At 43.2% G+C, this 13,313-nt stretch overlaps 1 protein-coding gene across 1 annotated transcript in view; it reads right to left on the reverse strand.

The window, feature by feature from the left end:
* Positions 1 to 12,146, reverse strand: part of OTOA (otoancorin) — a 58,613-nt gene extending 46,467 nt beyond the window's left edge. Inside the window, exons 1-8 of the mRNA XM_045776444.2 lie at positions 12,055 to 12,146; positions 11,431 to 11,459; positions 11,308 to 11,338; positions 11,164 to 11,191; positions 9,491 to 9,578; positions 6,766 to 6,897; positions 3,840 to 4,075; positions 1,506 to 1,609 (exon numbers count right to left, since the gene is read on the reverse strand). Coding sequence (XP_045632400.2) covers positions 1,506 to 1,609; positions 3,840 to 4,075; positions 6,766 to 6,897; positions 9,491 to 9,578; positions 11,164 to 11,191; positions 11,308 to 11,338; positions 11,431 to 11,459; positions 12,055 to 12,145 — 739 coding nt within the window. The 5' untranslated portion in view covers position 12,146. The remainder of the gene's footprint in view (positions 1 to 1,505; positions 1,610 to 3,839; positions 4,076 to 6,765; positions 6,898 to 9,490; positions 9,579 to 11,163; positions 11,192 to 11,307; positions 11,339 to 11,430; positions 11,460 to 12,054) is intronic.
* Between the last annotated feature and the right edge of the window lie 1,167 nt (positions 12,147 to 13,313).

The raw sequence follows: 13,313 nt of genomic DNA on the forward strand, positions 1-13,313 counted from the left end.
CGCCTGCTCATATGTTGTCAATATCCGTTTTAGCACAGAACATCAAAGTTTGTGGTTTTTTTAAAAGATTTTATTTATTTGACAGAGAGAGAGAGACAGCCAGTGAGAGAGGGAACACAGGCAAGGAGAGTTGGAGAGGAAGAAGCAGGCTCCCAGCGGAGGAGCCTGATGTGGGGCTCAAGCCCAGGACCCCGGGATCACGCCCTGAGCCGAAGGCAGATGCCCAACGACTGAGCCACCCAGGCGCCCCAGAACATCAGAGTTGATTCACTGAGCCAGACTAGAGACCCACGAGCCTAAGATATTTACTCTGACCCTTTATAGAAAACGATGGCCAAGCCCTGTTCTGATTGAAAGCACTAAGCCTTTCCATGGCATTTATCCATTTTATTTTATTCATAGCACTTACTGGTACCTGAGCCTTCTCTCTCGATCTCTCTGTTTCTCCTTCATTTGCTGGTTTAAAACTTTTCTCCACCTACCCTCCCCCAATAAAACAAGAGCTCTATGAGAGCAGTGACTTTGTCTTATTTTCTCTGTATCTCCAGGGGCTGACACATGGTAGGATTTGGTAAGTGTTTAAAAAGTTTATTCTGTTTACACGACTTACATTAAAAACTCAATGAACTGAAGCCATCTAGGACATTGTCTGCATACTCATCTATACAGTCATTCTTTTTTTTTCAATTGCAGTAAACATAACATAAAGTTTACTAACTTAACCGTTTGTAAGTGGATGATTCCGTGGTATTAAGTATATTCACTTCGCCATGCAACCACCAACACCGTCCTCCTCCAGAACATTTTCATCTCACAAAACCAAAACTGTCCCCAAGAAACAACAACTCCCCAGTTCCTCCTCCCCTCAGGCCCTGGCAACCACCATTCCTACTTTCCAGCTCCATGGATTTCACCCCTCTAATACACAACTGTAAAATAAAGGAGTCTTGACCTACTTCCGCCTTGGCTGCCAGGAAACTTCACGCTAAATTTCTGTGCTTTATTGCCTAGATTTCCTTTTAAAAATTTATTGCGTCCCACTTTAATCCAGATTTATGATGCAGATTTTTGAACTTGAAACCTTACTGTAAAGGTTCTCTTCGACTCCAAGACACTGTCATTATTTACACTTCACTTATGAACGAGGACAGCCCATTGATTGCAAGAAGCAGAGGAATCCTTATTTTGGAGACTTGAATGTGTGGGAAGTGTATGGATGGAATAGGGTATGTGGTTTTTGGTGGCTTTTTTTTAAGATTTTATTTATTTGGGGCACCTGGGTGGCTCAGTTGCTTAAGTGTACCTCTCCCTCTGCCACTCCCCCCTCCCCCGCTCATGCTCGTTCTCACTCTCTCTCTCTCACATCAAACCCTCTCAGAAGGTGGGAAGGACGGGTGAAAACCAGAAATGACAATAAAGTAAAATCCCTATCTTCAGAGAGGAAGCACCACCTTTAAGGATGGACTTCCCCTGAAAAGTGATCCCACCTCAAAGCCCAGGCTCACCAGTAGCTTTGGAGGACGTCTGCAAAATCCCAGTCATCCAGGAGTAGAGCGCTCTTTGGGAATGAGCCGAGGTTTGGTCGTAGAGATCTTTGAACACCGCAGATCTAAATGAGGAACACGGGCGTCAATTAAGGAACAAACAGGTGGAGGACTTGAGACAGGGTCAAAACAGCCAATGGACCCAAAGCTGTCTTGTGTTAAAAAGCCTTCCCACTCCCTTGCTACGTGCAGCTATTGTCCCACTTCTCCTTTGTCCTTAGTAGCTAAATACTTTCCAAAGAGGGCTCTCCACTTCCTCACCTCTTGGTCACTTCTTTTTTTGTTTTTTGGGTTTTTTTTTATCTTTTAAGATTTTATTTATTTGCGAGAGAGCATGAGTGGGGGTGAGAGGCAGAGGGAGAAGGAGAAGCAGGCTCCCCACTGAGCAGGGAGCCTGATGCAGGGCTCGATACCAGGACCCTGAGATCATGACCTGAGCCCAAGGCAAAGGCTTAACCAACTGAGCCACCCAGGCGCCCCTCTTCTTCTTTTTTTTTTTTTCTAAAGATTTTATTTATTTATTCGACAGAGATAGAGACAGCCAGCGAGAGAGGGAACACAAGCAGGGGGAGTGGGAGAGAAAGAAGCAGGCTCATAGTGGAGGAGCCTGATATGGGGCTCGATCCCATAACGCCGGGATCACGCCCTGAGCCAAAGGCAGACGCTTAACGACTGCGCCACCCAGGCGCCCCCCCTTCTTTTTTTGTAACAGCTTTATGGAGATATAATTCCCACACCATACAATTCACCCACTGAAAATGTACAGTTCTCTGTTCCCAGAGTTGTACGACCATCACCATATTCAACTTTAGAACGTTTTAGCACCTCAAAAAGAAACACCATACCCTTTAGCTACCACCCTCCAACTCCTAGTCACCCCAACCCCTAAAACTACTAATTTACTTTGTCTTCATAGATTTGCCTCTTCCAGACATTTCAGATACATGGAAGGATGCAATAGGTCATCTTTGTGACTGGCTTCTTTCACTTGGCATCATGTTTCCTACGTTCACGCATGTTGGATCACGCATCAGCACTTCATTCGTGGCCTTTTCACAGCCAAACACTATCCCATGGCCCGTACCCACTGCATTTTATCTATTAAACAAGGTCCAATTGATGGACCTTTGGGTTGTTTCCACCTTTGGTCTATTATGAATAATGCTGCTATAAACATTCATGTGCCAGTTTTTGTGCAGATAGACATTTTCATTTCTCTTGAGTGGAACTCAGGAGTGGAACTGCTGAGTTAGATGGTAATTCTGCACTCGGCCTTTCGAGGAACTGCCAGACTGTTGTCCAAAGAGGCTGCATGATTTCACATTCTCACCAACAGTATACGAGGGTGCTGATTTCTCAATATCCTCACCAACACTGGTAGTATCTGACATTCTGGGTTTTGGGTTTTTTTTTAAATTTTTGTTTAAATTCCAGTTAACTAATGTACAGTGTAAAATTAGCTTCAAGTGTACAATCTAGTGATTCAACACCTCCATACAACACCTGATGCTCATCACAAGTGCATGCCTTAATCCCCATCACCTATTTAACCCATCCCCCCCACCTCTCCTCTGATAACTATCAGGTTGTTCTCTGCAGTTAAGAGTCTATTTCTTAGTTTGTCTCTTCTCTCTTTTTTCCCTTTGCTCATTTGTTTTGTTTAAATTCCACATATGAGTAAAATCATATGGTATTTGTCTTTCTCTGCCTGACTTATTTCACTTAGCATAATACTCTCTTGTTCCATCCATGTCATTGCAAGTGGCAAGATTTCGTTCTTTTTTATGGCTGAGTAATATTCCATTATATATATATTAGGTATATATATATATATATATATATATATATATATATACATAGATACATAGATATATCACATATATATAATGATCACATCTTCTTTATCCACTCATCAATCGATGGGCATTTTGGTGGTTTCCATAATTTGGCTATTGTAGATACTGCTGCTATAAACATTGGGGTGCATGTATCCCTTCAAATTAGTATTTTTGTATTCTTTGGGTAAATACATAGCAGTGCAATGAGTCACTACAAAGAAAAAAACCAAGTACAGAACAGTACCAGTGGGGTACAGATAATGGCGAAATTATGAGGATTGTTCCAGAATGGCTAACATTTGGGAGGCACCATTTTAATCAAACCATCTCTAAACTCCACAGTTGTTAAGCTCTGCTCCAGACCTCACATGTTAACCTGCACCCCTTGCTTCCCCCCCTCTGCCATATATTACCTCCGAGGTGGGGAGAGGGGTTCATGGGCTGAGGAAGCACTCACAGGTTCTTGAAAGCGTCCTCACGCAGGTCCCAGGGGAGCTTCTCTGCGATTTCTGGCTGCAGAAGGCTGCCTGAGGAGCCCCTCAGCACCCTGCCCAGGATCTCCACACACTCCAGGGCATTCAGCACCTGGAAACACCTCTCCAGTGTGATGAGAAACAGGCTGCGGTTCACGCCAGGGCTCTGCAAGGCTTGTTTCCGGATCTCTCCCAAGTCAATAACAATGTCTTCCAGCTCCTAAAGTAAAGAAAGAAGCTAGGGTTGTCTTGTGAGAGGCCTCTAGATTTGGAAGCCCTGGGAGGAACCACACTTAGCAGTGGGGAAATTCAGGGCCACTGTTTAACACCACACTGCTCTGTCAAACCTTCTAGAACTTTCCATCTCTTACAGAACAAAGCCGAGGCCTTCACCTGCCTCACCCACACTAGGCAACTTCCCACTCTCCAGGTGTACACCATGACTCATACCTCAGGTGCATGCCTGAGCTGGAATTCCCTCCCCACCTCCTTCCTCTGGTGAAATCCAGCTCATCCCTTATGGGTAAGCTCAACTGTCATCACCTTCTTGGTGAAGTCTTCTCAAATGCCCTCCTACTTTAGTCAAATCAAATCTCCCTCCACTGAGCACTCCCAAGAGCACCTTGAGCCAAATGCTATGATGCATTAGAGATGCTTATGGCCTGTCTTTCTTCCGTGCCAATGGTTCTCAACCCTGGCTGCACATCAGAATCACTGGGGAGGTGATCCCAGCACCACCATACAGAGTCTGATTTAACTGGTCTTTGGTGGAGCCCAGGCAGCTGACTATAGTGTGCAGCAGGGGTTGAGCCAGAAAAGTCCTTGACACCAAAGCCATGTGCCTAGTGGAATGCTTGGTACCCAGAAAACAGTGAGAAAGCCTGTTTGGATGGATGGATGGATGGATGGATGGATGGATGGATGGATGGATGGATGAAAGAATGGATGAATGAATGAATGGCTCTTTTGAACCACAGAACCCAGGAATGCTGACAGGGCTTAGTCACAATTTGACTGGCACCTGTCTTTCACCCAGCACACACTGCAAACATAATAACCACCATTGACTGAGCAATGACCACACACTCAACAAATGTTATATGCTATTATTATCTCAAGATCGTAGGTGATGAAAACAAAAGATAGAATAAGCAACCTGCCCAAACTTACACAGAGCTAAGATCTGAAACACGTGTATCTGCATCCAAGCCCACACTTGTAACCATGACCCACTGCTTCCCAACTTCAGCCATTTACTCTCAGGGGCTAAACAGCGTAGTGATTAAGAATGCAGCTCAGGTGTTCTGCACCAGAGGTCTCTGGATAGAATTTAGGGCACCTGTGAACATTGGAGGAGACTGCACCTTCATTTTACTGCCTTAGAACTCACTTCCAGCATTTCCTTCAGGAATGAATGTAGACGATAAGCCACCAAAGCACTAGTAGGACCTTGGATCTGTCATCAGTAGAAATCAGACACTTTCATAACGCATTACGGTTGTCACAGATACCTTGAAATCTCCTTTATAATCAATACCTCCTCAAAATTACAGAAGCTATTTAACTCAGAGCTAAATCTTGTTATTGGATGTGTTAAGCACATCAATGACTATACTCCAAATGTGTTTGTTTTATATATGTTGATAAATGTCTTTCAATAGAATTGGCTTCCTTTATAATCCCTTGTGTTTTATTTTATAGATTTTTCACAAGTTATTCTGAGAGGGGGCCCTCACTAGATGGGCTTCACTAGATGCCAGAAGGACCCACAGCTGGAGCCAGGAGCCCAGGTTCCAACCTCAGATCTGCCACTTTGGAGCTGTGTGATGCAAGGTTATTCATTCAACCTCTCCAATCCCATTTCTTTATCTGACTATTGAAATGGTAAGATTATTATTGTCCTTATCTCAGAAGGTCCTGGAAGGGATTTAATCAGTCCATGCATGGTAAACCCCTAGAAAAGTGTTGGCAAACTATGCTTCACAGGCCAAATGTGGCTCGCAGCCTGTTTTTGTGAATAAAGTTTTATTGGAACACATCCATGCCCATTCATTTACCTGCCACCTAGGGTTGCTTTCCTGCTACAACAGCAGAGCTGAGTAGTTGTGACAGAGAATACGTGGTGTGCAAAGAGTAAAATATTTAGTATTGGGTCCTTTACAGAAATGGCTTGTTGACCATTCCCTTAGAATAACACCTGACACATAGTTAACCCTCAATAAGCATTAATCAATATCAATTTCATAGACCAGCATCTTCATTTTTGTCATATCTTTGCACTGCCTTTACTATTATTTACCTCATACTTTTTTTTAAACCAACTTTTACATCTCTACCAAACTCGCAGGTTGGATGTACCTATTCTATTTTAATTACAGACACTAAAGTAAGTCTGTGACTATTAAAATGTTTACGTGGTTCAACTCCTTCTAGGAAACACTGTTCCCCACATTAAAGTGTCTCTAAACCTCACCTTTCTGGGTCTCAAGGATTTTCTGGGTCTCATAGACCTTGCTCTGTGTCACTCTTTGATCACCAACTTTGTTTTGTGGAAATTTGTCTATTTCTGTTTTTTTTCTACCCCCTAGACTGTAAATTCCTTAAGGGCAGGGGTAGTTTTTCATCTTTGAACCCAGTGTCCACTGATGCATAGTAATCATTCATGGATGTTTACCAAGCCAAACTACTAGAAGCTCCTCGGTACCCTCATTTCTTAGTTCCCATAAGAATATATACTACAAGGCTCTTCATTTGAACTTTGGAAAAAGTAAGTGAGAAAACCAAAGTCTGCAAGCTCTTGGGGGGTTTGTGAAGGGAGAAGGAGGGAGGAAGACATAAGCTGAATTCAACTCAACAAATATCAACTGGCCCAGGATTTCCCCTACTCCCAGGGTGCCCAGAACGCCTCACCAAGAGGTCCTTCTTGTCTTCTAAGAGGCATTTCATGGCGGTGTGGAACTGCTGAGCGTCTGTTTCCCTCAGGTCCTCCAGCAGCTTCTGGGGCTGGTACAGACGCTGCTCCAAGTGGTTTTCCATGGCTGCCTGAATATGGGATGTTGAGAAGAGTCAGTGAGGACAGGACAGGAGCATGTGGTCAGCACCACGGCCAGCATCCAGCCAGGCCACCTATTTCCCTGCAGAGCCCACCAGCTGGCAGCTAGCGGGCATGTTTGGTTTGGCTGACTCCAAAATTTTTCATTAGATGCCAACATTTCAAAGTCAGGGGATTCCCCACAAAATCCAGACTTCCAACTTCTCTTGGAAAACACAAAGATTTGGCAACGCTAGGCATATCCCCTTCCTGGTGGTAATAGCAGGCCAAGGGGCAGCTGTTCCCTGTAATTACGCTCCTATTCACCACCCACCCAGCCAGCCGATTTCCCCATGGCCTGCCGGGCCCTAGAGGCGAATGGGGTTTTAAGTCCAGAGCAGTTGGCCTCTATCTAAGAAGTTTACACCCCCAGACTGGCACTGCTCAAACCCTCTCCCACGCCCCAAGCTACCAGCCGTAGAAGCAAAATTCAGGCAGCATGAATAAACTCCCTCTTGGCATCCCCTCCAAAGTGAGGAGGAGAGAACAGCAGTCTCTCCTAAAAGAGATTACCTCTGCTGTCTGAGGAATTATTTTCTAAATCTCCATTAAAGATGCTCTAGAAAGGCAGCATGTTGTGATGTCATGGGCAAAAGGTGGGCTCTAGAACCAGACAACCATGGGAACATCCCCACTTTGCCACTGACTAGCTGTGTGGCCTGGGACAAGTCACTTACTAGGATTGGCAGATAAAACACAGGACACCCAGTTAAATTTGAATTGCAGTTAAGCAGTAAATAATTTTTCAGCATAAGTATGTCCCAAATATTGCATGGGACATACACTAAAAAAATTATTCATTGTTCATCTGCAAATCAAATTTAACTGGGAGCACTGTACTTTTTTTAAAGCAACCTCTACACCCAACGTAGAACTCAAACCCACAACCCCAAGATCCAGAGACACATGCCGCCCCGACTGATCCAGCCAGGTGCCCCAGGAATACGGTATTTTTATTTGCTAAATGGGCAACACTACTTTGGGGCCTCAGTTTTCTCAGCCGAAAAATAGACACCGTAGAGACTTAGCATGTAGGGTTGTTATGAAGATGAAATGAGTGTGTGCAAAGTGTTTTCAATAGTGCCTAGCACACAGTAAGTGATAAATAAGCACCACCCATTATTCCCTATCTTGAATGAGTTGAATAATGATTTACTCAGTGAGTCTCCCTCTAGAACGAAAGGCCCAGGTGGGTAGTAATGTGACTGCCTTATTCTCCTCTGAGTCACCAGTGTCTAGAACAGTGCCTGGCAGAGATTAGAGGCTAGATAAGTAGATACCGACTGAATAAATTTATACACAGGAAGAGAGAGAAGATATCTATTCATCAGGTTAAAATATACACATCTCATGAGAAAACTTACTGCTGGAGAGAAAGGGGGCAGGCATTACTTGCCTTTAGGTGACCACAGACTGATGAACAGAAGAAAGAAAGCAGATGCCATGAGGCCAACAGCCATCTCCAGCTAGTGTGTGTCCTGGTAAAAGGCTAGCATCCAGCTCTCTGAATGTAGCTCTCATGTGAATTTTGGCTGATATTTTCATTTTCATTATAAAGTAAATAAAAACTGAAACAATAAAGATGCCAGGACTTCATTCATTCAGATGTCAGAACTTCATTCGTCAATGACATGACTTCTTTGCTGAATCAAATACTTTTTGAATACCAAAAGAATATTTCCTCAATTTTCTGTGCTATTTGAAGTATAATGGTAAAGATACGACATATCACCCTGGCCTGATGATCATGCTGATGAGCACGTGCTGTCCAGTTTGCCACAGTCCCCACCATGCCCTATTGCTCCACAAATATCCATGGCTGTGCTACTGTTTTTCTTACAGGAGAGTTAAAAGGGAGGAAAAATATTTCTTGGACCCATGATCAAGAGACTAATCATTATACCCAAAGACCCAGTCTCCTGTAATTCCATTTAGCAACAGAATTCCACACGTTTTAGTGGGCTAGGTGGCTTCTCAGAAAGGCCTCTCTTCTTATTCCTGTGCAGTGACAGGGGACTGTGGACTGTGAACCAATGAAATGTGAGCAGGAAGAAGGGTGCAACTTGCAGGTCACGTCCTTAAAGAGAAGATGCTCACCCTTCACTTCTTCTTTCCCACCACCCCCTCTCCTGGGTTGGAGAATTGATGTGCTGTTTCAATCACATGGGCAACAACTCCCTAGAGGATGACAAAGCAACCAGATAGAAGGAACCTGGGCTCCTGGGTAGTCTTTTGAAATAGAGCTTCCTCTACTCTCTAGATCTCCCATCTCCTACATTGTTTGTGCTGCCGGAATTTGGGGTCTCTTTGTCACAGCAGCTCAGCCTACACCCTAATACACCAAGTCTCCCTCAAAGTTAGAAAGGAGGAAAAACAGAAAAGAGCTTGTATCATGTTTCAAAACAACTGGACAGAACACGTTTCTTTGTGGAAACGAAAGCTAGTTCTACCTAGTCTGCTTCCCCATCCTACCTGGCCCCTTAGTTTACAAGCCCTGAGTGCTGAGAGTGAAATGTATGGTAGGAATGAGTCTCAGGTACACACCTGTAGGCTGGGGATGGTGAAGGCAACATTCCGTGAATTCAGATAGGCCAGGACTCTGTGGGACAGGTCTGCCGTCCACCCATGGGAGCTTCAGTTGAAGACAGAAGAAGGTCACGATGACAGGTTCCCCTATGATGAGTAGTTCCCCTACTTGCCAAGTGGCCCAGAAGACCAGAGTTCAGACAGGATGTGGGGAATGGGCTGGGGATGCTAAGAACGTTGTGTTTGGAGGAGGTAGGAGATTTGTTAACCTGGCACAGGGGTGGGACAGTTTCCAAATCTAAGAATCTTCCTGGATCCCATTCTCTCAAAGACAATTATCAGTTTCTGAGCTGTGTGCAATATTCTAATTCCCATAAAAATCCACTTGGATTAACTACAATCCAGACTGACTGACTTGGAAAGATGTCATTATGATATTAAATTTAAAAAGCAGATACTGTGTATACCATGAGAGGCTGGAATAGCATAGTAAGAGTGTGAGCTCAAAACCCAGATTCGAATCCTGACTCCGCCACTTAATTGTGTGGCCTTAGGCAATTTACTGATTTTTCCTGTGCCTCAGTTTCCCTTTCTGTGTAATATAGCTAAAAATTGTGTAGATTTTATTTGTTCACACACATAAAGTGCTTAAAACCATACCCAACCACATAGAAAATGCACAATTTCATTCAGAACAGCCAAAAATTGGAAATGACTCAAATGTCCAACAAGTAAAAGGTTAAATGAATATGGTACATCTATTCAGTAAAATGTCACCCATCAATAAAAAAGGAATGAGTTAGACTTTAGCTTCCAGCTATGATGGAGTAATCGGCAGCAGATAAATTCTCCTGCCTTAAACAATTGGAAGGCCTTTTATAATCCCATTTTTGTTACTAAACAAATAGATGAATACATGAACACAAAGATAGATGATAGATAGATAGATAGATAGATAGATAGATAGATAGATAGATAGATAATAGCCAGAAAGAACATATCCAAAACTATCAAATGGAGTTAAAGTTACATTAGGAAGAAGAATGTTTATGGGGACTCTTTCACTTTAACATAATTGAATGCCCTTGTCATGGGCCCCCAAGCTCCCATTTCTTCTCCCTCATATTATTCATATTAGAATTATCTGTTTATATTTGTCTTTCCTCAACACCCTCTAGTGCCCAGCCCCACATCCCCAGTATCTAACACCAGCCGGTATGCGGTATATAACATGACAGGGCAATGGGCCCTGGAGCCCCACTACTGGATACACATCTCAGCCCCACCACACTTCCCAGCTGCATGACCTTGATTCACCCTCCCTGTGCCTCAGTTTCACTATTCTGTCTAATGGGATAACAACAGGTCCTTCCCTGGGGGAGCTTGTGAGGATTGGGCATGTTCCTATGTACAAAGAGCTAAGAATGGGACTGCTACATAGTAAGCATTCAATAAGTGTTAGCACTTGTGCCAGAGCAGAAAGGAATACAAGTTTGTGAAACAAATGTATTGACTTTAAAACATCTGTGCAATGGTTGATATTTTTTGTAATATGGACGTGTTATATATGTATGTATGTATGTATACATGTATGTATGTATGTATCACTTTTTACAATTAAGAGACTTCCATTTAGGAATTTTTATTAAACATCTACTCCATCCCTTCCCCTCCCCTCGAGGGTAGGTTACCTTTGAAACTGTATGAGATCCAGTAATGCTACACAGGAATAAAATGAAAAGACAACTTTAAAAGAATCATTCCGGAGAGATCACAGGCACATTCTGTTTGAAATTTTTAGAAGCAGCAAAGTGGGGACAGAGTGGGGACATTACCATTCAGATAGCTTCCATCTATTATCTCTTCCTAAAAGGCAAAGAAATAACGTCAAGTAAAACATTCTAAAGTTGGCAGTTCCAGTAGAGGAGATTTTGATTAAAAGAAAATGGGATACTCACCGCCATTTTTTGCAACAATGGATGCAAATCTGTAAGAAAGCCATGGAAGGTATAACTAGAATTGAACTGTGTGATTTTTAGAAATATACATATGGGTTAGGAAAAGAGTCTCCCCTAAAAAAAAAAAGTCACTCATGAAGGAAAATTTTTAGTGAATTTTAATTACACCTGTGCCCATGTGGGCCCGGTATGAGAAAACCCTGGTTTGAAACACCCTTTTAGAATAATCCTGAAAATCCTACAGAAATGTGTGCACGCACACACATACCCACACAAATGCATATATCCCAAACTCCTAAATCGAGCCATCCCATCATGTACCTAAATTGAGCCATCCTGGGGCGCCTGGGTGGCATAGCGGTTAAGCGCCTGCCTTCGGCTCAGGGCGTGATCCCGGCGTTCTGGGATCGAGCCCCACATCAGGCTCCTGCGCTATGAGCCTGCTTCTTCCTCCCCACTCCCCCTGCTTGTGTTCCATCTCTTGCTGGCTGTCTCTATCTCTGTCAAATAAATAAATAAAATCTTTAAAAAAAATAAATAAAAAAAAAATAAATTGAGCCATCCTGCTACATTCCCTAAGATGTGTGGAAACTATGGCAGATTTATTCCTCCCTCAGGACTTACCCTGCCTGGAATCTGGAACTCTATGACTTGCCACTCCATGGCTCAGAAAAAGGAACAGGAAAAGAAGGTACATCCTAGGTTCCTGGGACATCCTCCTGTAGTTAATTCAAGCACAGAAGTGATTCAGGTTTGTATTTTTAAAATACATTTAAGAACATTCAGAAGACTTGGGGCACTTGGGTGGCTCAGTCAGTGAAGCGCCCGACTCCTGATTTCAGCTCAGGTCATGATCTCAGGGTGCTGGAGGGGAGCCCCACGTCCGGCTCCATGCTCAACGAGGAGTCTGCTTGGAGATTTCTCTCCCTCCCCCTCCGCCTCTCCCCCTGCCCTCTCTCTCTCTTTCTCTCTCTAATATAAATAAATAAATCTTTTTTTAAAAGGGAGAGAACATTCAGAAGACAAAAGGGAAAAACAAATAGGCCCAGAACCCTTTCGGCTCTTTTTAAAAATACATTTTAAATTCCATGTACTTTGCTCCATCTAAACCCCTGTGTTAGTCAAAGACACAATCATCTCTCTCCTTGATGATAACAGTGGCCTGTTTATATTCGTACACTCCCTCCCATTCCCTTCAATCCAGCAAACAGGAGTCATTAGAAGCATGGGCTCTGTTATATCTGACAAGGGGTTTATATCTAGACTATAAAAAGAACTCTTATAATTCAGTAAGTAGAAAATAAGCCAGGGGCAAGAAAAGACACAAACTTAAGTTTCATTTTAAATCAAAGAAATGGCCAGTAAACTCATAAAAAATCATCTACATCATCAGTTATCAAGAAGATGCAAATTAAATGCACACTTAGATACCACTACATAGGGGCGTCTGGCTGGCTCATTCGGGAGAGCATGCGACTCCCGATCTCGAGGTCGTAAGTTTGAGCCACACACTGGGTATAAATATTGCTTAAAATTGAAATCTTAAAAAAAAAAAAAAAGATACTACTACAGATACTAGAATGGCTAAAAGTTCAAAAGACTGACACCAAGTGTTGACGATGATACGGAGCAACGAGATTCTCACACGCTGCTGATACAACCTCTTCGGAAAATTGTTTGGCAGTGCCTTATACAGTAGACTATGCAATACTCTAGGATCCACGAATTCCACCCCTGGGTATGTATCCAAGAGAAATTAAAACTTACATCCACACAAACACTTGTCCAGTTTCATTCATAAGAGCCAAAAACTGGAAACAACTCAATTGTCCAAGTACAGGTGAAAGGTTCAATAAAGGGGCGCCTGGGTGGCACAGCGGTTA

This window comes from Ursus americanus, chromosome 2 (genome assembly GCF_024610735.1).
Source record: "Ursus americanus isolate L20-20 chromosome 2, mUrsAme1.1.p, whole genome shotgun sequence".
Classification (NCBI taxonomy): Eukaryota; Metazoa; Chordata; class Mammalia; order Carnivora; family Ursidae; genus Ursus; species Ursus americanus.